This window comes from Phoca vitulina, unplaced genomic scaffold (assembly GCF_004348235.1).
Source record: "Phoca vitulina isolate PV1807 unplaced genomic scaffold, GSC_HSeal_1.0 scaffold16, whole genome shotgun sequence".
In the NCBI taxonomy this organism is placed as follows: Eukaryota; Metazoa; Chordata; class Mammalia; order Carnivora; family Phocidae; genus Phoca; species Phoca vitulina.
In genome coordinates, this window is record NW_022589719.1 from 13,980,635 (window position 1) to 14,003,913 (window position 23,279).

The 23,279-nt window shown below is 39.3% G+C and overlaps 1 protein-coding gene across 1 annotated transcript; it reads right to left on the reverse strand.

Moving 5' to 3' along the window:
- Positions 1 to 2,299: 2,299 nt before the first annotated feature.
- Positions 2,300 to 23,156, reverse strand: APIP (APAF1 interacting protein). The gene is made up of 7 exons (XM_032414542.1): positions 22,922 to 23,156; positions 13,619 to 13,719; positions 9,326 to 9,374; positions 8,114 to 8,231; positions 6,127 to 6,262; positions 3,237 to 3,404; positions 2,300 to 2,624 (listed from the first exon to the last, which is right to left on the reverse strand). Exons 1-7 carry the CDS (start codon positions 22,976 to 22,978, stop codon positions 2,525 to 2,527), a joined length of 729 nt encoding a protein of 242 aa, XP_032270433.1. The 5' UTR covers positions 22,979 to 23,156; the 3' UTR covers positions 2,300 to 2,524.
- Positions 23,157 to 23,279: the final 123 nt, after the last annotated feature.

Here is a 23,279-nt window from a genome sequence, read left to right on the forward strand (position 1 = left end):
AGCTCATCATCAGAGTCCCAGCAGAGAGGTGCAAGCCCATGCAAGCTCTTTTGTTTAATTATTTTTTTAAAATTTTTTTTAAAGATTTTATTTATTTTTTGACAGAGAGAAACACACAGTGAGAAAGGGAACACAAGCAGGAGGAGTGGGAGAGGGAGAAGCAGACTCCCCGCTGAGCAGGGAGCCTGATCCGGGGCTCGATCCCAGGATCCTGGGATCATGACCTGAGCCGAAGGCAGATGCTTGATGACTGAGCCACCCAGGCGCCCCTAATTATTTTTTTAATTGAAGTATTGTTGACACCAAATGTTACGTTAGTTTCAGGTGTGCAACATAGTGATTTGATAATTCTGTACATTATGCTACGCTCTCTCATGACGGCTTCTATTTTTTCAATGAAATAGCACTCAGGGTCATCAGCCAAGAGTGAATATGCAGGGAGGAGGTGTTTGAAGTTTGAAGAGACACTTGTCAAGGAGAGTGAGGGAATGAATGGATGAGGTAGTAAAGTAAAATTCCCCGGCAGCATTAAAAGCCCACTCAACCTTAATGACCTTAACGTGGTTACGTGTTTCCCTTCAGCCACCTTAAGGCACACAGGTACAGGTGTGGAGTCAGAAGACCTGGGATTAGCTGTGACCAAAGGTTTGCTGAGTACAATGGAATGAGAGAAAGGGAAAGACATTTAATGTTCAAGGAATTCACTCACCCCATACCTAGGGGTAGGGGAAGTGAGAACTACCACCACTTGAGAGGAGAGCCTCGGGGGAAACTGTGTCTTGGGAGAGACAGGTTTCATTCAGAGCAAAGAAGTAAAGGAAGCATTCAAGGAGGCTGGGGGTGGGGGGGTTGTTACTCTTGGTAAATCTGTTTCAGTGGAGTGGTGTGGCCTGATTGGAGGGAGTGGGTCAAGGAACAAGTGAGAGAAGGGTTGACAGAAAAGTGGACAACTCTTTGAAACATGTTTGCTCTGAAGGTGCTGGATGAGCTGAAGGTTGAAGGCAAAGTTTGTGTGTGTGTATGTGTGTGTGAGTTTTAAGATAGATGATATTTTACTATGTTTTTATACCAATAGAAAAGATCCAGTTAAGAGAGTAAAAAATTGCCAATACAAGAGAAAAATGGCATACATGTGGGGATCCTTGCAGAAGCAAAACCCTTGAGGTCAGAGGGCATTGGATTCCAGGCATAAGAATCGGCCTTAGAACCAACTGGGTACAAGGAAAGTGGCAAAGAAGGCTGTAGGTAGGAAGATTGGTGGAAACGTGAGCTGGAAAGGTTAGTTAGTTCTCTTTGGAATGAATCTATTTTATCTCTTCAAGTATGAGAGGTTGTCATCTGGTTGGGGGCGGGGAGAATGTTGGAGATCTGATGAAAGACAAGGGTGAGGAGAAACAGTCACAAGGTTGGGAAAATGAATTTACTAAGGAATTATAGGAAGTTTGTTTGGCAGGATCGAGTGCCCACCTGAGATCTGTGGTCCTAAACCTGAAGTGAGATCAGTCAACAGAGTTGTGTAATTTTTCCCCATCAGGCCTTGCCGCATGGGTGCAGGTGCCAAGTAAGTGGCTTCACAAGGACTGAGGGCTGTCCAGGTGCTTGTGACGGAGGGAGCACGGTACAAGGGGGTTGGGATGTTTGCCACGGAATGGTGCAAATAGGGGCTGTCATCTAGGCTTCATAAGGGAGGAAGCAAGGACAGGAACGGGGTCTAGATAATGACAAAGGGTGTGATCCAGGAGCTGGAGTGAAAGACCTGGGGTAAATGAACTCAAAGAGTAGAGGACGGGAAACTGAGAGGGGGTGTATGAGATGTAGACTGTGGAGAGTACATTATTGATCTTTCTCCCCCAACTGAAAAGAGCCTTCACCAAGTGAAACCTTTATGATCAAGGTGATGTTGCTTTTGGCTACCCTAAAGAAAGCACTTTCTGATTATATCACTGGTTTGGCGAGGAGAGTGGGAATTAATGGGAACTTCACAATCGATTCCAATATAAAATGAGTGCTTAAGTTTTATCATAGGGAAGCCCTACAGCGTATAGGGGAAATCTATAATTGCTTTGACATCAACATTGAGAGATACATTTGGCCTTAACTTTTCACATAAATGTTACGATGCCAATACTAAAATAAGAAAATGCTCATTTCATAACAAATGGAAATTTTCTCATCAAGTCTACATTATCAGTAACTTTAAAGAATAAGAGGAATTCTCTGGGAGTACACGTAAGAAAGGAATTTAAAGGAGAATATTTTGCTGTTAAGGATTTAAAAGTAAACATTAAAAAAAACCATTCATTATGAAATATTTTATTCCACTGCACTGTCATTTAAAATTACAAGAATATAAGCAAATAATGTCCAATGTCCGAACAGATTCAGGGTGGTCATCTTCAGCACTTAGTGACAAATTAATAGTATCACGGAAATGTTCAATTCATTAAAAAGAATAGTCGAGTTTCATTTTGAGTCATAATCAAGATAAACTTTGTCTGTGTATATCATTAAACTTTCATTTGTCTTACACGATTCCATGTTCTCCAACTGGAAGCTGTGTAGGATCCAGCCCGACTTTCTTCATTGATACAGCAATATCAAACAAATAGTCATAACACTCACACCTATAAAAGAAAAAGCAAAGAATTGAAGGTCTCAGTGAAACAGAGTTCTCCAATCCTACCAATCACATTTCTCCTCTCTATCAAGCCAACCCTGTTCCTCGTGCATTTTTTTTTTCTCAATTCCAGGCCAAATTTTTCTCCTTTTGCCCCCAGCATTATTAAAACATGGAAAGGAATCCTACTGAATCATGCAATCATATTACATGCTTCTCAGGAAATAAAAGGGAGTTTAAAATATACTACTTACATAAATTTAAGTTTTCTACCATGTGTCACTTTTTGAAATAAGTGTAGCAAATCATTATATAACTTGGGTTAGCTTTATTCTTCCTTCTAGCCTTAAACTTGGAGAATGAGATCTGTATTTCCTTCTTTGTCAAGTGCATAGCGCCTTGCCAAATCATAGCTTGTCCAATAAATATTTCTTAATAAATGAATACATAATACAAATCAAATATCTAGACCTAGTAAGCTACTTAAATTAAACCAATCTGACCAATAACACACACACACACAAAATCCTACTTCCTTTCAAATCATAAAATATACTCCATTCCCTTTCACATTGACAGTGTGGTGATTTGTCCCAAATGTCCTGTGATTGATACTTACATGGTTTTAGCCTTCTCCCAGGTTTCTCCCCAGACGTACACGCCATGACGCCTGACTAGGACCGCGCAGGAGTCTGGGTATTCATTTATCGCACAAGCCATTCGTTCTTTGAGGTCTTTCTCCTCGGGTGTGTTCTCAATAATGGGTACCACTAACATATCATCATACCTATAGGACAAAACAAGCCATTTTTTTCCCCATTAAAACAAACGTATTCATATGTAAAGTTTATAATTTTTTTTTCAAGTGACCAGTTAGACATTCTCTTTATTTCTGAAAGCCACTCCAAATTATGGACAAGATGTTGCATGTTATTCTGTATCTTGCATAAACTGCTGTATCAAAAGATGTCTTGGGAATTTGGCAGGTATTATTCTAAGTATAAGTGGCAGAAATTTGTATAGGATACCAAAACCTAAGAAAGAAATTATCAAGATCATACAAGTATTTCCTTGAAGCAGAGACAATCAAAGTATTTTCAACAGGAGACGGGAAATGATAGATCGGATAGCCAGAAGCATAGAAAGGATTAACAATTTAACTGCTTATTAAGTATGAATTTTCCAAAGATACAAAATCCTTTTCTTTTATCTCTGCAAGACCCCAAAGTGTCTCAGGCAAATAAATAAATACAGATGTGGTTTGTGGCACCGGGATAGCAAGAACCTTCTGGGAATAACTCTTAATGGTGTGATAATATTTTCAGAACATTCTCAAGTCTGTGGCGTTAGAATTCTTTTACTTCCATCTTGTTTTCGGGAAATACATGTGATAAAATCGGCATAAGTAAGCGTTTTCCTTCCTGCTCATGTCGAACTTGGACATGTTTTCCCTTTTACATGGATTTCTCTTGCCTTTTAATGTAACATCTGCTTTTTTACTACCTCTGTAATGGCCAAACGTAACAACAAAAAAGTTCTAGGTATAGTTTTATCAAAAGTTGCAACTTTAGGACAGGTATAGGTTAAGTAGCTCTCATGTATGGAGATGTTTATTATTATTATTATTTTTTTAAGATTTTGTTTATTTATTTGACAGAGAGAGACACAACGAGAGCAGGAACACAAGCAGGGGGAGTGGGAAAAGGAGAAGCAGACTTCCTGCCAAGCAGGGAGCCCAGTGCAGGGCTCTATCCCAGGACCTTGGAATCATGACCTGAGCTGAAGGCAAATGCTTAATGACTGAGCCACCCAGGTGCCCCTTATTATTTCATTTAAGTAAAAGAGAAGTAATTAAAAAATATTCTTAAATATGGAAGGAATGAATTGCTAATCCCAAATCTTTCCTAATATTGGCCAAGAGAATCACAAACATGTATCTCCCTCGAGCCTATACTGAATAGTCAGACATCTTTTTGGGGGTACAATAGTATCACAGCAAAATAAGACCTGAAATTCAATCCGATCACCCACTTTACAGACAAAACACTAATCCTTCTGAGTTAAGTGAGGAACAGAGCCAGGATGGTCCTTTGATCATTAAATAGTTCTTTTCACTCTACCACCGGCGTGTTGCTGCCAGGAGAGAGGACAATTACACTTACATATGGGAACCTCCCCTGAGGAGAATTAGGTATGTATTTGAAAGTTTTTGTTTTTCAAGATGGACTTAAAAAAATAAAAAGATATATCTCTGCCTCCTGAGTGGTGATAATGACCCTGTTACTGATTTCCAGGCTCAAAGAGAATTGCAAAGGACATTGCAAAAAAGTTTGTATTCTTTAAGTTCTGAAACATTTAAAATAATATATGAAATGTGTATGTTATGGTGCATAAGAAATGACATCATTCATGACATTCCTTTCCCCCCAGAATTCCGAAGGCTGTGGAATTCTACTGTGCTGTTCCTCTAGGCAGCTGTTCACACCTCCTTCCGACCTACTTTTATCTCTTCACCAAAGGAATCAAGTGCTGAGGAAATTAATAGCACACATAATGCCTCTCCTTCAAGATCCAGAATGGAAAAGGCAGTGTGGGGCTATATTTTCTTTAGTATGTACACTTTCATAATTTAAACATTTAACTTTTGTAAATAGGTATTCCACAGTGCTAACGAATGCTGCAGGCATACAATAAATATTAACTAAAATTAAATCATAGTAAGTTCTTGACACACTAGTTTAAACTTGTACATTCTACGACGTGGAGTAACAATAAGATATTGCTGTCAGAACACTTTAGAAAAACTGGCACCCATTTCCTCTAAGCTAGATAAGGTAGAATCAGGCCCTTTAGCAAATTAATAAGCTCAGAAATAAGAATGCCAATACGTTCAAATGAAATACTTAGCTTGTACCTGAGCACTGAGAACACGTTTCTTCCCGTGTAGATTGGCAAATAATTCTACATTTTGGTGGGCTGGTGGATTTATTTGATTTTATCTAGAAGGTTCTATACCATCTATGCCACTTTCCATACTGAAAAATTATAAAAATACAGAGATCTACTTAATTGAAATAAGTGTACAACTTTTATAAATACGAAAATGTTCTAGAAATACTAAATTAAATCAAGATGAAGTAGAAACTTCAGTAAGGGCTGAAGCTTCCCGGAGACCTAGTGAAGGTGAGGGGATCTTGCTCTCTGGGTGATTCCATACGGAACATAATCTTTCTGTCTCTATAGAAAGCTCAGCCAAGGGTTTTTCACCTTACTCTGACAAATGTTTCATTATTCGTGTTACTAATAATTTACCAAGTTGGGGTAGGGGAGGAGGAGGGGAGGCATCTGATTTGTGTCACTGAGAAGAATTCTGTATAATAGTAATAATAGTAAGTGGGCTACGTAGATCCCACAACATCTCATTAAAGGCATAGAAAGATCAGTAGCTTCTTTATCAAAAGACAGAAAAATACTTTTCAAATTACTTAAGCAAAAATAGAAAAAAATACCTATAATACCCTCCTGAAGTACATTTCCTTATTCCTTTGATCATCTCTTGATGGGTAATTTTAAACTCTCGTCCTGGAAAGAGAAGGGTGGCCATGACAGCAGCTTTTGAGTGGGTATGAATCACTGCACCTGCTCCTGGAGGAAGAAAAAAAAAGTCACATGCTCAGTGAAAACAAAATGTTACCTTTTAAAGAAATATATATAAATATATGTGTGTGTGTGTGTGTATATATATATATAAATAAATCACATTTGTATATGATTTTGAACTTGTTTTTCTTGGCATGGAATCATAAGGTGGCAATAGACAGGAGGGTAGGAAGGGAGGGAGGGAGGAAGAGAGAAATGGTAATAGAGAAGCTGGAAAGTAAAAGGCATTTAAGCTTTATCCGCATCAGGACAATGCACAATACTTCACACGTGCTCAAGAAATAGCTTTAGATGGTCTGAAGTACAGCTGTAATAATCATGGAGACCATAGTCAAAATGGTACCATTTAATTAGGGGTTCCTCTGTGCCAGGCACTGGGCAAATCCCCTTTATATGTTACCTCTTGCTCTTAAGTCATCACGACAACCATAGACGGAAATTCTCTCTCCCCAACTTGGTGGTCAAGGAAGTGGGGAGCTTGGAGATGTGAAATAACTTGTCTATGTTCACAGATAGTTGTGGCAGCACTTGGATTTGACTTCGGGGTCAGTGTGACCCGTAATCAGTGAGTTGGGTTTCATAGTGCAGGCCATGTCTTGGTAGCATAAGCGGTGGTAGGGATTTTAAGGTATAATTGTAATGGATTTACCTAAAAAGGATTTGTATGCTATAAAGTTCAGTAATGGCTATTTTTGCGATTGGAAGTTTATTTAGCTTTTTGCTGGGAAAGGGGCTTCATTCTGTTAGAATCTGTTGCTGAGGTTTTGCCCTCTCAGGAGCAGCTGACAAAGTCCAGGAACAGAACATAGCATGATCACAGACTCAATCCTGATTTCATTCAGTGGCTATATTAAAGCACGGTTCTAATGCCTTTATTGCTATGGTTGAGCCAGTTATAATTTTCTATTTTCATGCTGTCCTCTAAGTTCAACCTTTCCAGCCTGATTTTCTACTGCAAATTCTGGGAATTAAAATAAGACTCCTACTTTTATTGTACAGTACATTTTTTAAAAAGATTTTTTATTTATTCACTTAAGAGAGAAAGAGAGAGAGCACACCAGCAAGGGGAGAGGGAGAAGCAGACTCCCTGATGAACAGGGAGCCCAACGTGGGGCTCGATCCCAGGACTCTGAGATCATGACCTGAGCCGAAGGCAGATGCTTAATTGAGCCACCCAGGCGCTCCTTGTACAGTACATTTTTAAAAAAGAGAGGACCAGTCCTACTAAAGTAAAGGCCACAATTTCCCCTCATTTATAATTTGACTTACTTCTACTACAAGTTCCCAGAGGTTTAACTCTAAACTAGAAGTGGGAATCTGATTGTAAATATAGTATTTAGTCAATTTGACAATCTAGTGGAGTCATACTAGGTTGAAATTCTGGCCCCAATACTCACTAGCTATTTATTTTAGGAAAATCTCCCAGATCCTCTGTCCTCTGGTATATAAAATGGAGTAACAATGGACCTTCCACTAGGCTGATTTGAGGTCTGAATGTGTTAACATATTTAAAGTTTTTTTTTTTAAGATTTTATTTATTCATTTGAGAGAGAAAGAGAGAGAGCACAAGCTAGGGGGAAGGACAGAGGGAGAGGGAGAAACAGGCTCCCCACAGAACAGGGAGCCTGATGTGGGGCTCGATCCCAGTACCCTGGGATCATGACCTGAGCTGAAGGCAGACGCTTAACCGTCTGAACCACCCAGGTGCCCCAACATATTTAAAGTTTTTACACATAGTAGGTATTCAAGAAATGTTAACTACAACAATAATTACAATTATTTAAGGAATCTACTCTGTAGCAAATATTCTTTACGTTCAACCCATTTTCTGCCTACCTCTCATTGTGTAAGCATTCATGAAAAGAGGAGTACACTGGCTTTTTTTAAGATTCTTACACGGCAGAGGTCCACTTATGTCCTGTTCATTGATGTCACAAACAAACATGTCTTCAGGCTGTTTACAGAGGGGGGAAAAAGAAAAAAAAAAGGCTTATACAATATCATTTAGAAGTGTCCCTTTTCTTGTGTGTGCTAATATATATGTATGCATATTTAACTCCTATTTTAAATATCCATATGTAGTTTCTCTTTGAAACTCTTTAAGCCATTTTGAGAAATAAAAAAATGTTTCTACTGATAAAAATATTCTCGAGAGTTAAAATTCTTCCTTTAGAATTTGAAGAAACAATTGATATGGAAAATTTCGTATGTATGTAATAATATTGCTATTTTCATTCATGTAGCTTCTTAGATTTTCCCTGCAATTTCACAATTATATTTCAGAGAAGCTATACAAAGAAATCATCATTTTGAGATGGGTGCTACAGTTCTTTTTTTATATGTCATGATATGAGGAAAAATATAGAGTTGAATTTCTAATCTCCTGAGAAACGTTTTAACTGATACTCAGAAATGTTCACCTCAATAAGGTATATTATTTTAAAGTTCAAGCAGTTAAGCAGATGCAGATTTTTCCTAGTAGTGCGTGCATACTTCCAACTTGTGACTTTCCCTTGCCAGGGCTTATTACAAACTACAATCTAAATGTTTCATTACTGAAGCATTATGCCTTAGCTAGAAGTTAAGTGTTAGATGTTTGTTTTAACTAGCTTTTGAGTCTCCTAAGCATTAATATGGAATGAGACTTCTCAAAAATTTGAAATAAAGTTTTATAACTTTAGATTGGAATAGCTTTGCTATTGTTAAATATGAGCCAGTTTGGTCCATTTGAGACTATCAATGTGACTACCCTACTAGCCTGATAAAAATGCTATAATGCTGCAAAATTATAATCACTTTGTAAAGATTGCACTATTCCCTTGTGTCCTCTAGAGGTTGAATGAGAATTCAAAACATATTAGTTGCATGGAGATTACTTAATCACCTTAAAAAAATGGTTAATAGTTACTTATCAAATGTTTATTGATTATTTAAATTATAACACTATAACCCCCCCTTAAAACTTTTAAAATTAATTCCCTTTCACAAAACAGTAGTCAAGTAGAGAAGAGAAGGCACTTGGAGTTAAGAAGGATCCCTTTAACATACCTGAATCCGTTCCTTTTGCACTCCTGAAGGAGCAATGTAGATTTCATTGCTGGTAACACAAAATAAAGAAATTGGCATTTATTTAACTCTACTCTTCTGCTTTTGACCAAGGACAAGTGTATTCTTGCAGTCCAATCATCAATATTCTTTATAAATCAAGTCACACAGAAAGCTGCTTGATTTAATTAATGGTATATGCTGTATAGAAAGAATACCAAATTACTGGTAATGTCTTTATAATGCTGGTGACAAAGTAAAATTTTGATAGTTTTCATATATATTTCTTTATTTCTTTTTACTGTGCAAAATCAATGGTAATCAGAATTATCTGGTTAGGGGAAATACAACTGTGAAAACACAAGTCTTTAGCATCTTTAAGCATGAGTAAGCAGTTTATCTTATTATACATGGAATAGTTATTATAAAATCCAATCAGAAGAAAATATTCTCATGAGGAGTAGATCTCTGTCTTACAAGGGATCAAGTTTAATTTTATTGCTTGAAATGCTCTTCTTATAAAACATGAAGTTCGGGGACCCCTGCTGGACAGTTTATTAAATTACAGCATTAACACAGCTACTTTTTGGGTGGAATATATGCTTCCTATTTGAAAAGCATATCTTTCTTGTGAAAATATTTGGTAATAAAGCTAAAACAACTGCGGAAAGTTAAAAATATAAAAGGCATGCTTACATCTGGAGATCTTTCTGTTATAGAATGTTGTGCTAAGGGAGATGCTATAATATACCATTTATCAGAAAGTACTCTCGGGCGCCTGGGTGGCTCAGTTGGTTAAGCGACTGCCTTCGGCTCAGGTCATGATCCTGGAGTCCCTGGATCGAGTCCCGCATCGGGCTCCCTGCTCGGCAGGGAGTCTGCTTCTCCCTCTGACCCTCCCCCCTCTCATGTGCTTGCTCTCTCTCATTCTCTCTCTCTCAAATAAATAAATTAAAAAAAAAAAAAAAAAAGAAAGTACTCTCAAATTTGATTTGGAAATTAATTTCAAAATCTTCTCTAAAGGTCCTTATCAGTTTCAGTTGCTGCCAGAGGGTTTTAAGAGCTGCCACATACAAATGAAGGAAATCCCAGCACCTGCACGCTCCAGCTTTTGCCCCTGAGCCATGGATAGAGAGACACTGAATATTAACTGTTCCCTAGTGAAAATGAGGATGATGGCCTATATTGAATCAAGCTATCAATCCTGTTGGGATTATTAATAAACCTATAGATTTGTAACTGACAAAAATGAAAGTTTCTTTAAGGGTCCATTTGTAAACTAAGGTATACAAAATAAATGCCTGAAAATGGGAGAGAAATCCAAAGCACAGCAAGCTATATCCAATCATTTGTTTTCACAATGACATAGCTCGCTTTATGTAAGGCTTTGTTGCATAAGAAAACATGGAGTGGCATTCCTCCGGAATCAGTGGAATTGGTAGGGATCATACTGTTAAAAAAGGGCCCTTTGCAAATACCAGGGATCCAAATCTTTTGTCCTTGGGTAACATGGAATCATTTCGAGAATCATGTGTGGTACGAAGTCAGTGGACTTGTAGGGTAAGTCTTGTGTGTGGAGAAATTTATGCAATCTGGGAACAGACCCAAATAAGTTCAAAACAGCCTGTTGGTAAATAAAATCCATCTACAAAGTGGAAAAATCCAGGGTATTCTGTTTATTCAAATGATTTGGTAATCTAAATCTGTTTTTATTGCTGCCTTTCTGAAAACAAAAATCAGTTTAGACTGATCACCTTGGGTAATTAAAAGATTAGCTAAATAGATTGTGGAAAAAATACATTTTCACCTACAAAGAAGGAACTATCTGGATAAAAATAGGAAGATGATAGAGCCTTTATTTTAGGAGGGAAATATGCCAAAGATTAGAAGTGAAGTCTTTACTTGGTGCTGTAAGCTGCAATCAAAAAGCATTTTGAATTTGAAGGCATTAAGTTTTGGAATTTATTTCTCCATACTCTCTGCTCTTTAACTATTTGGTAAGGAAGAGGACAAAACTCAAGAGTTCATAATATATCTGTGTTCAGTTGCTTCTATTTTTTTTTTACTGTCTAGTTATTTTAAAAAATGTAAATCTTACTATATGCCTCAGTTATCTTGTCTACAGTATGGGTTGATTAATTTTCATTCTAATAGCATGCCATAGGATTAGTGTCTCTGACACACGACGATAACATACCATGAAAACAGGAAATGCTAAATGTGAATGATAATGACCCAACCTAAACACAGTGGCTGTTGGGTATCTTGGAATTGCTTATGATTACTGTCATTTTCTTGGTCTTCCATTTCCTCCTTCTGATTTAACGCTCATATGGATCTTAAGGTATCTTTTATATACATCTTTTATGACTACACACAAGTAGCATAATCTAGAATGGTATCAGTCAAACCTTGGAATCAGTAAATTTTATATTCCCAAACACAATCTATTGGGTTTATCCTTCATTCCAAATTTATTTGCTTTAAGCTTCAGACAAAGAAAAGCAAAATTTCACTAACAACACGAGAATAACACAGTGGATAAAGTTAATGATGGGGGCTTATGAAGTCATTTAAATATTAGGAAAAAAACTGGACGTTTTCCTACAAAGTACCCATCTTACTCTGTAAAGCACAAATAAAATTCCAATGCCATAAAATTGTGGTTGTTTCCACCTGTGACCTCCAGGAGGAGCTCCTTACCCATTAAGAATCTAACTGAGGGCAAAGCATTTTTTGCTTATGATGCAATGTCCCCATAAATTGATTGTAGTGCTGTAAAAACCATTTAATTTTAAAAGGTGCCAGTGAGTGTTTTAGAGTGACCACCCACAATTTCAGTGCATGGGTTAACAAAATTCTTCTAGAAAGAACACAGTCTTTTATGTCTTTATGATAAAGAATGTGGCTGTTTTTTAAAAGAGCCACTTAGAAAATGGTTATTGTAACTCAGCTGGGTAGAAAGCTCTATTTTGTACATACATAAACTTTCTGCATATGCGAATAAAAAGCAGTTAACTAAAGGCAATGTTTAGAGTATGATTTATCATAAATACAGCTGAGAAACCAAATTACTGGGAACACAACTAAGTGGATACATGAAAACGTTATCTTAGGGCCTTGTTCTGAACAGGTCAACTTGGAAGTTTTGGCAAAATCACCTGAAAACTGGCAAAGTACTGAAATGACACAGGAACACGGGGTGATGGTAAGAGAGGAGGCACAGAGGATGTACGATGTCCCATGAGGAACATGACCCTTCCAGACAGAGGGCATCCCTATACACGTAACTGCGACAGTTAAAGCCCCCTAGTGTTGCCCACAGTTCAATTAATATTCCGTGAGTTACTTGGTAATTTGAAGCAGGTGAAATTTCACTGGCATCATCTTGTGGAATGCTGAAAAACCCCTTTTGTTCTAGATGTTCTGATTAAATTTTACGCTCCATTCCTTTCTAGGAAATGGAGCCTCCTAGGGGGTGTTACTGTATATATTCAGTATCATACAGGTGTTACAGTAACTCAATTTTGTTAAAGAAAGTGAATTAGGATAAAGAAATCAAGTTACTCAGTTTAACATTCAGCCTCCAGACAATACTATTCCTAAAACATTTCAGGAGAAAAAAAATTCATCCTCTTCCGGAAACACTGAAAAGAATGAGATTCCACAACCTGTATTTTCATTGTTAGGTTATGTACTACTTCATCTTCTTGGAGGAAAGACACTGAATAAATATCATGAACAATTAAATAATATTCATTCCTTCTGTTTCAGCCAGTCCCTCTTGTTTTGTCCTCTGAGCAACAAAGACCAGCAGGTGCTGTCCATTAGTGATGACACATGATGCATTTAGAAAGGCATATTGCCTGTCTTTTGACTTAATAAAATGTATTTTTTTAGTATTTTTGATGGTTCGTCATCTGTATTTAAGTGACTTTTAAAATATGTCTCTGAACCTTTAAAACAAATCCTGTCCACCTAGAGGGGACCTTTTCTAATTCCAGCCATATAAACATAGTTGGCAACATGTTATTTAACTTTGGTACTCCGAAGACTGAGGACCAAATTATTCTGATTAGAAATTGTGGTTCTTAAACCCTTAGGTATTTATTGTATCTACAATTTCTGCACAAGTATTCAGTTATGCAACTATTCATTTCTCCATTTAGAAACTAAATATTTTCAGTATCACATAAAACTGGGCACCAGGTGTTCTTTAGACATAACACATATTAGGCTCTTCATTGGGCTACTTATATGGACAATTCCCAGAAATGAAATCAGCCCCAAACTTACCCATGTTTCAAGCTAATTCCTCCTCCAGTCCCAGTGACCCAACCCAAATGGTAAAACTGTTTGCAAAGCTCTGGGATCAGGTATCTTGGATGTTCCTTGTCCTTAAAAAGAAGATAATGATTTTTTCCAATAGATATTATATTATCAAGTGACTTTTCTAGCTGACATCTCTGTTAAGAAGCCCATGTAAGGGGGTGCGTGGGTGGCTCAATTGGTGAAGCATGTGCCTTCAGCTCAGGTCATGATCCCAGGGTCCTGAGATTGAGTCCTACATGGGGTGAGGGGTTCACTGCTTATAGGGGAGTTTGCTTCTCTCTCTCTCCCTCTGCCCCTCTCCCATCCCCCCACTTGTGCTCTCTCTCTCTCTCTCTCTCAAATAGATAAAATCTTTTTAAAAAGCCAATGTAAGGAAGTTTAAGAAAATCTACCATAGAGAAGGTACCATGAGGGAAAAAACTATTACAAAACATACTTTGTTTTTAATGTTTAGAAGGTGGATCTACTATGTTATTTTGGCAACCTGAAATTATTCAGAATAGGGCCATTTAGTCCAACACTATGGGACAGGCTGCAAGAACAAGGTGGGGAAACGCCTAGTATATATGTGTCTATTGCAATGGCTGAAATAGTATCTAGTGCTGAGAGGAACATGATTCCGTCTGTCCAGCGAATTTCTTTACACAAAACATCTTATTCAATTAAGTCATGATATACATACGACAGCTATGTATTCATATTCTGTGTTGGCTTCAATTTTATTTTTATTCTAAAATCTTTTTTCCAGTGATTACATTGTTTTCTCTTATTACAAAAGCAGTATCTACTCACTATGGAATATAATTTCAAGAAAATAACATGGAAAGGACTCACTCAGAAGCAATCACAATGAATACTTTCTGGGCTCATTTTTATGAAGATATGTGTGTACAGGAACAAATGTATGCATGTTGGGATAAATTTTGAGCTTTATGTATTTTTATTGAAGTAGAATTGACATATAACATTATATTAGTGGATAAAGAGTAGATATTTGTATATATTGTGAAATGATTAGCACAGTAAGTCAAGTTAAAATAAGAGCTTATTTTTATTAAGTTTAATGATTACTTCTTTAGGAAAAAAAAAAACCAATGTTTCCCCCATTTTTTAAAATGAAAATTAATGAAAACAAAAACAGTAATAAAGAAATATAATGAATTCTATTTTTGGCAGTATGAAATACTACTCTTAACTTGAAAACAACTAAAAATGCTGAATAAATTTTTTAAAAACATTTCAAATTAAATTGCTGAGCTGGCTGGAAATTGACAGTATCCATAAAAGAAACCAGGGTGAATCTACCTGGGAAGGAAGCTCTGAAGTCGTAATTTCCCTGAAAGTATTTGCAGAACTCTGGTGAGCTAGAAACACGAGATAAAACACAGGATGTGCTCAGAATGGGGTACCTGATAGAAAAATCCCTTCACAGGTTTGAGACCAGACAACGGGCTATACCCTCCAGGTAAGGGTGAACAAGACATAGACCCTCTGTGCACAAAAGCATACCAAGGAAGCTTGCCTAGATAAATCTTGGCACTGAGCAAATGGGAAAAACATCTTTGAGTCCAAAGAGGATGATTATTGAACAGACCAAATGTTCAGGTATTTAACTGGCTTTCGGAAATTATGGTGTTTTCCAAAATTCACTGTTAATATTTTACATATACATTGTATTTTATTATAAATGATAATTTGATGGAGTAGACTTCAAAATATAAAATTAAGAACATGGGAATGTTAACATTTTTTAAAGTTCTGAATCAACACAGGCTTTGGAGTTAATGGACATAAAATCAAACCTACATTATACCATTTATTGCTTATATGACTTTGGGTTTCACTTTACTAATCCATAAAATGAAAACATTATGAGGGTTAAAATGAGATACAGTGCTATAGGCTTCCAGGTATGGGATGAATAAGTTTTTTTAAAAAAGAGAAAATAATGAAGATAAAGCATCCAGGACAATATGTGACACAGTCAATGTTAGTTTCCCTCCCATTTTTTTTCAGTGTTATATTAGTTCGGGTGTCCAATATACTGTATTTGACAGTTCTATATATTACTCAATGCTTACCACAATAAATATAGTTGCCATTGTTAACATATAATGTTATTACAATATTATTGACTATATTCCCTATGTTGTACTTTTCATCCCTGTGACTTACTTATTTTATAACTGGAGTTTTACCTTCCTTCCCGTTCTTAATGTGTTAAGAATTCTTGAATTAAGAATAATAAGAATGCTGTGTTGGCTTTCCTTATATCTGTCCTTACAAAATCTAGCCAGAATTATCCATGCCCTGTGTCATTTGCTATTTCCTTTTTTAGTGATACAAATGATATTTTAATTATACATTAAAGTACAGCTAATGAGAAGACTCCTACAGTCTTCCAATCCTTAAAACCATCAATTTGCATAGCAAGTTGCAAACGTTATAGAAAATGGTCTGTTATTATGGGTCTCTCCCCTTTCCCTTTTGTCTTTTCCAGTACTGAGTTATTATAGCAATTAGCCCGCTTCGTGCTACAGGAATAACAATGATAAGGCAGCTGTTGTTAATAAAGTTTCATTCAACTGTTCAAACCCACAAAATTACAATTTCAAGGAAAATAATCACTGAGCAGTGGGAACTAACAGATATACTGGGTAAAATGCAGTCATCTAAATTGTTCAGAATGGTAAGGAAGTAAATATCAGAACATACATTTCAATAAGAATAGACAAGAAGGAAAAAGGTTAGTTAACATTTACTTCTCCCCTGAATGTCAATAATATTACTTGTCTGTTACTGTTATGTCTGGCTTTTCAGAGTAAGAAGGTTGAAGGACGTATCTAAAGATGGATTATAATCAATTTCTTACAGTAGAGGTCCTATACTGTGAGGGAGAAACATTTAACAGTATTTTGTGTCTATTAAAAACATTAAAGTCTAAAAAGCAGTTGAACCAACACTTTATTTTTCCAATTTTTCAATCCAGTTGTTTTAAGGAAATCAACTCTACTGTCACTGAGACACCTGCTCACAGCCAACAATGACTAATCCCCTCCCCCACCTTTTCTTTCAATTTAAGCATAAGAGAGACATGTACTGCTTGGACAGAGGTTTTCCTGGGGGACTCTCACACAACTATAAAATAAACGTGTGAAAGACATTATTTAACCCATCTATTAATGACGGAACCAGAAAGATGATACAACTGTGTCCAAAGAGAATGCAAAACACACACCCCTATAAAGTAATCATGAATCCTAGATTTACAAATAAGGAAAAACTGGACAATATCCTCCAGGCAGCAACAAATTGAATGTCCAGAATACAGCTCGCATTTCTATGACCAATAATCATCTGCACTGTGTCAGCATTCTACAGTTTACAGGATTGCACAATAGCTCCAAGATGGCCCTAAGACACCTAGTGATCTTTTTTTGCTCATTTCAGTCCTTCAAAATTCTTGACACTGGCCTGAGGAAGGGACTAGATGAAGGCACAGCCACGTTGTCAGCATTTTCTCAGTCCCTGGGCTTTGTTTCTCTCTGTCTCATTCTCCTCTCTGTGCATACTGGTTTTCTTTGCAATTTCACCTCCACTCAGAGCCCTATTTCTCCCTTTCGCCTTCGCCATACTTAAAAACTCTTCTTCACATCAGCTGAGCAGTGCCTAGAAGAAATGAGAAGACCTGAAGCTTGGCTTCAGCTTTGACCCTCCACTAGCTGAGTGCCCTCAGGCAAGTCAGTGACCTTTTCTGGGTATCAGTTTCCTTACGTTAATAATCTGTATCCGTGATTTCCAGACTTCCCTAGATAGGCCAGCAGTTTGTTGTTGTTTAAATTTTAGGGACTGTCATAAGGTTGCCAAGTTAGAACATTTATTACATTTAACCATCTACTATCACCTTCTTCAAAAAAATGCATTTTTAACATAAAAAAGTAGGGTCATCTCAGAATAAAAGGTAGTCCTTTAAACTGAATGCATTAATTTTGTGAAATTCACTTTTTCATTATCCTGAGTTTTCTATTTTGCAACAGTTGAGTAAAAACTCTTTCAGGGACTCACATTTGGGGAGGAATAAGGTTATCTTTCCCTATTTAGTCTCCTTGCCCACAATTTCTCCTTCCTCTCCTTCTTCTCTAGCTTAGCCTCCATTCTCCTTTTGGTACTAAAAGAATATACTACTTTGATCACTGAACCCCATTCCTCCAATCACAGAATGCACAAATGCCACATCCATGGTCTGTTACTTAAGTCCTTCTGCTTTCTTGCCCCACTTTACCTTTTCAAATATTTTCTTTCAGTTTATGTTTATATAAATCTCTCAGTTCTGTTCAACCTAGTTGTAGTCAACCTCCAGGATGGCTCTCAATGGTCCCTGCCTCCTGGTATTCACACCCTGGTGTGTAGTCCTTCTCACATTGTATGGGGGCATGCGTGACCAACAGACTGCAGTATAAGGGCAGAAGTGATAGTAGGTCACTTCTGACATTAGCTTATAAAGCACTGCAGCTCCTGTCTTGGGTGCTCTCTTGGCTCACTCGCTCCGGGGGAGTGAGCCAGCTGCTATGTGGTAAGGGTACTCGGCCTACGCAGAAGGCCATGTGGTGAAGAGGTGTATGGACAAAAATCAGCGAGGAATGGAGGCCTGCCAACAACCACGTGAGCAAGCTTGGAAGCGGACCCTCCAGTTGCAGTCAGGCCTTGAGAGGACAGTGGCTCCAGCAGACAGTCTGACTGCCACCTTATGAGCAACCCCGAACCAGAACCTTGAGCCAAATGCTCCTGGATTCCTAATCCTCAGAAACTCTGTAAGACAGTAAGTGCTTGCGTGTTAAGCCTAAGTTTTGGGGTATTTGTTATGGAGCACTAGCTAACTAAGACATATTTTCTTGCTAAGCAAGTGCATCTTTTTTTCTTTGCACTGTTAATGCTCATGCTGGATTTTCAATTATCCCAACTCTAGCTATCAGACTCCTGCTTGTAGGCCTTTATACCACACTCCCTACCCACTTCACCTGGGATTCCTTCTGTCATCATCCCAGCAGGAAATGATCACTCCCTCCTCTAATCCTGTGCCACGGCATTTGCTTTATATACTTCTCCTTTGGTATTATAGAGCCTTCTCATTCATTCATTCAGCAAACTTTTACTGCAAGCCCTGAAAAAATGAATATTGAGTAAGATAAAAATCCTTACTCTTGAGAAGCTCACAATCTAGTAAAGAAGTTATGAAAGGACAAAGCAATACATAACACAAGACAGTCCAAAGAAGCTACTGCTTGGGGGGGCAGAGCTAGTGGTGGGAGAGAGCAGGAGTTGGGAAAAGCTTCAGAGAGGAGGGGATGGCTGAGCTAAGTCTTAATGAAGCACAGTGGGAGTATGCCAAGCATTTCCTGGCAATTTGGCTGTGAACTCTTGACCAAGTCCCTGCACTAAAGAAATTTACATTCTGGAGGCTAGTTTTGAAAAAGCAAAGAGAAGAATAAATTATAATAGGTAGGAAGAAGGAAACAAACTAGGAACTTATAGAAACATAGCAGAGATTGACTTGATTGAGGTGGTTAAGGATAGCCTCTCTGGGCACTTGAGGATCTAAGGCCTACAAAGTGTGAAAAAAACAGTGTGTGATAAGTGTGTTTGCATACGCAAGGTTTTTTTTTTTTTTTAAGATTTTATTTATTTGAGAGAGAGCGTGCACGCAAACAGAAGCAAGGTGGGGAGGGACAGAAGGAGAGGGAGAAGCAGACTCCCCACTGAGCGGGGCTCAATCCCAGGACTCAGAGATCATGACCTGAGCAGAAGGCAGATGCTTAACTGACTGAGCCCCCCAGGTGCCCCTCACATGCAAGGTTTTGTGTTGGGGAAAAGCAAGCACTCCACCCTAAGAATACAGCAGATGTAAAGGCCCTGGAGTGAGACAGTGCTTGACATGTTTAAGGAATAAAAAAAAGGCCAGGTGGTCTGAGCAGAGTACTGACAAGGAAAGCACAGATGAGTTTGCAGGGGCCTGGAAGCCATGCTGATGAGAATGGTCTTGCTGAGAGGGAATGGATTCATGGTAGGAGAGACAGGGAGAGGGAGAGAAACAACCTCTGGATGTGAGAGGGGAGGGAGATCCTGGGCACAAGTGGAGGGATTGGGCTTCTTCCATCTTGAGAACTGAGCAGACGGGTTCAGGTTTAGGCAGATCGGTAGGTTTTGTGGTAGAAGGTAAGTTCATATCCAATGTCTTCTATTTTCTTAAGTATAAACAAAGTCATCAGCTGAGTAACAATGTGAGCACAGGGTATGGGAGGCTTGAAAAGATAATAAAAGGTATATGTCAGTCATCTCAGGGAGTGGGACAGTAAAGTACTGGGGAAACCCAGGATGGTTGTTGGGCAGTGTTAAGTGTCAATCTGAGGCTGACATGTTGAAGATGAAGCAAGGCCGGTCAGTGTAGTTGTGTAGTTTTCTCTAGGAATGCAGCTCAGTGCAATCACAAAAACCATAGTTAGTAGGGTTCATCTTAGGCTGGGGTTTTGCTAGGCCAACTGTATTTGTAAATTAGGTCAACCATGATCTTAAGTAAGAATTGTTTCAATAGACTGGGTGTAGAAGCCAGATCTCAGTGGGTGAAGAAGTGAATAAAACTGAAAGGCAGAGAATTCTAAGGACTCTTTCTATAGTGTTGCAGTGAAAGGCTGGATAGGGAACAGAAGGGGAAACTAGTTAACACAGAGTTTTCTTTACACGCTAAAAGGTAAAATTAGGGAAAGGGGAGAGATTAATGGCATAGGAAAACAAAAGCCTAATAAATAGGTCAATCTTTGCTGAGACAGAGCAGTTGGAATTAGACCAGGGAGGTATTTATCTTAGACAGGAGGAAGAAGAAAGATGCAGGAAAATGTGTAATAATACAATTAATAACAAAAATAGTTAACATTTATTGAATACTTGTTTTATAACACATACTAAAGGCTTTATATGCACAACTTAGCTTAATCCTTATAACAACTGTGTTACACTAAGAAAGATTAATGTGTCCAAGACCACTCGGATGGCAACTGGCAGAACCAAGATTTGCACAGGCAGTCAGATTCTAGATGTCTTGTTCTTAACCTTCACATTATAACGTAGGTGGTAACAGGAAGAAATTGAAGTTAAGAAGTTCACACTTAATAGCTTCATTTTCTTTGTGATTTTGGAGGCAAAGTCATCTTCAAAACAGGCTTGGAGGAGAGGATGGGGTGAGATGGTGAGGTTTGGGGATGGTCACTTAAGGTAATGTGAAGGGAAGCTCCTCAGGGGGCTGCCATGAGGTGCTTAGGAGCTAGCTGCAGTAGGACTCAATAGTATTTGTATATGTCAAGTGACACCCCTCCATCTCTTGGGGATTCTGAGTGGGAGGCATTTAAGTAAAGGCAATTATTTGTAATACAGGATGGAGGATCCTATGATAGAGGCTTGATAGAGGCTACACACAGAGACCTGTATGAGTAAAAAAGAAAAATCCTTCACCCAAAAAAGTGTGGGCTGAAGAGGTAGTGGTTGGGCGGGGAAGGATATGGCCGTGGGAATGGGTTCCTAGAGTGGAGGGGAGGGTGGAGATCTGATGAGGTCAAGGAAAACAGAGGGAAGGATATTGGAAGACCTTGTGTTACTGTAATATCAAAGCACAAATATTTATTATTCAGGGTTAACACATATAGGACACTGTGATAGGTAAGGTATAATTAAAAAATAGAAGTAGTTCTTGGTTTATTTCCCAGCTAAGCATAGCTCCCTGAAGGGCAGGGAACATGCTCTTGATATAGCGATACACTTACCACAGTGCTTTGTTCAATAAACACTGACTGGATTAAGATCACATCTACATTAAGAAAAGTCCTATATCACAGGTTACAAACTGGTGGCCCAGGGGCTGAACCAAGCTTACAGAAGTGGTTTATTTAAGTGCATATGCAAATCTGTTGTGAGTGGTGGAGCTGTGGTAACCTGGCAAGCACATTTAGGTGGTAGTCACTAGTCAGCTCAATCTAGACCCCATGAAGGAATACAAGCCCAATGCCATCAGATGTTCTAAAGTTTTAAGTGTTCTCCATTTTGAAAGGTGGGCTCAAATTTTTTACAAACAACGAGTGAACTAAACATGCCTGTTCACCGAATTGTCTGTCGGCAGTGTTTGGTTTGAGAATTTTTGTCTATTCTCAGATCCCTTGATAAAGGGATTGCTTTTAGATTTTATTTCACCACGATTTATTTACCTGGGGCATTAACACATGGGCTATTGAAACATCTTAGCAACATTCTACTAACAGGTTCCTTTCCTCACTTGCCACACACACCTGCCTAGCTACCTGTCCTGTATCCAATGTCTCCCCCCTTCCCATCCAACTGTCCCTGTCCAGCATTCCATCCTCACAGTCGTCTTTGGTAATCTGGGAGTTACTTATTCAAACGAGATTGACAAGTATTTTGCAATAAAATCTCCCATGTGTTACTACTTTTTAATTGGGACCTTCAGTCCTAAGAAAGAATAACAAGGGGAATAAGAGGGCTAATTTTGGGGTGGGGGGGCTTTCCCTGCCTCTGAAGCAGGGCTTCTCACATTGTATTGTAATTGTTTATTCGTCTAGTTTTCCTCCAGACGCCAGGCCATTTGTCTTAATCATTGCTGTATCCCTGAGCACACTGGTGTTCCATAAAACTGTTGGTGAGTATACCCAGTGAATGAAAAGCAGATGCAGCCCGAGGGTGGATTTTCCTTTGACTCCTGCTCAAGGAAGAAAGCTTCTATGATCATCCCATAATCACTCTAAACTGAGGCAGGCAGAGCGGGAAAGCGCTGGCTACTGCAGCGCGGCCCCGATCTGGCCACCGTTTCCAGAGCGCCTACTGCCTGCCAAACGTCGGGCTGGTCGCCAAGGGCGCAGAAAATAAGCTCGAGAGCAAACAGTCTTAGCTTCATTTCCACTCAGTGCTTCCCGTTGCCTAGTTTGGCCTTATTGCCCCCAAAAAGTTGTTTCAAAACACACTCAAGATGCCCGACGCTCTCCTCCGTTATTTTCCCTTTAAAGTGTCTGGCGCCCGGCGCTCAGCGCCCGCCGTCGGAGCCCAACCCCGGGAGCAGGACCGCGGCGGGGCCGTGGCCTCGGGTCGGCCTGGGGAGCCGAGGCGGCGGAGAGCGGGGTCGCGTCCGCACGGGGCCCAGGCACCCCGGGCCGGGGCCCAGCTCCCGCCGCCGCGTGTCACCAGCGCCTCACCTCCCGGCCCCGCCCCTACCTGCGCGCCGCAGAACCGCGAGCCGCAGTCTCCCTCCGGAGCGTGACAGCCCGACATGGCCCGGATGAGGAGAACCACGGCCTCCTATCTTCGCGTGGCTTCGGGACCCGCGCTCAGTCTGGGCTAAGCCCCCTCTGTGGTGAGGCCACAACTGCAATCGGGCGGCGCTGAGGGCAGCCCGGGGGCGGGGCGGACGAGGCGGAAGGCGGGTCTCGGAGGGCCTCGCGGACGGGAGATTCGGAGGCGCAGCCGCCTGGCCGGGAGGTGGGGCGAACGAGGTTGGAGGCGGGACTAAGGAGGGCCTCTCGCCTCGGAGACTCACAGCACCGCTGGAGTCCGGAGGCGTGGCCAACATGAC

Excerpts from the sequence above, each read along its gene's own strand:
- APIP (XM_032414542.1), bottom strand. The coding sequence starts at position 22,978 with ATGTCGGGCTGTCACGCTCCGGAGGGAGACTGCGGCTCGCGGTTCTGC. Across the intron at positions 3,405-6,126 it reads ACTTCAGGAGGGTATTATAG|GTATGATGATATGTTAGTGG; the intron begins GTATTTTTTTCT and ends TTTGTCCTATAG. Across the intron at positions 2,625-3,236 it reads TGGGAGAAGGCTAAAACCAT|GTGTGAGTGTTATGACTATT; the intron begins GTAAGTATCAAT and ends TTTCTTTTATAG.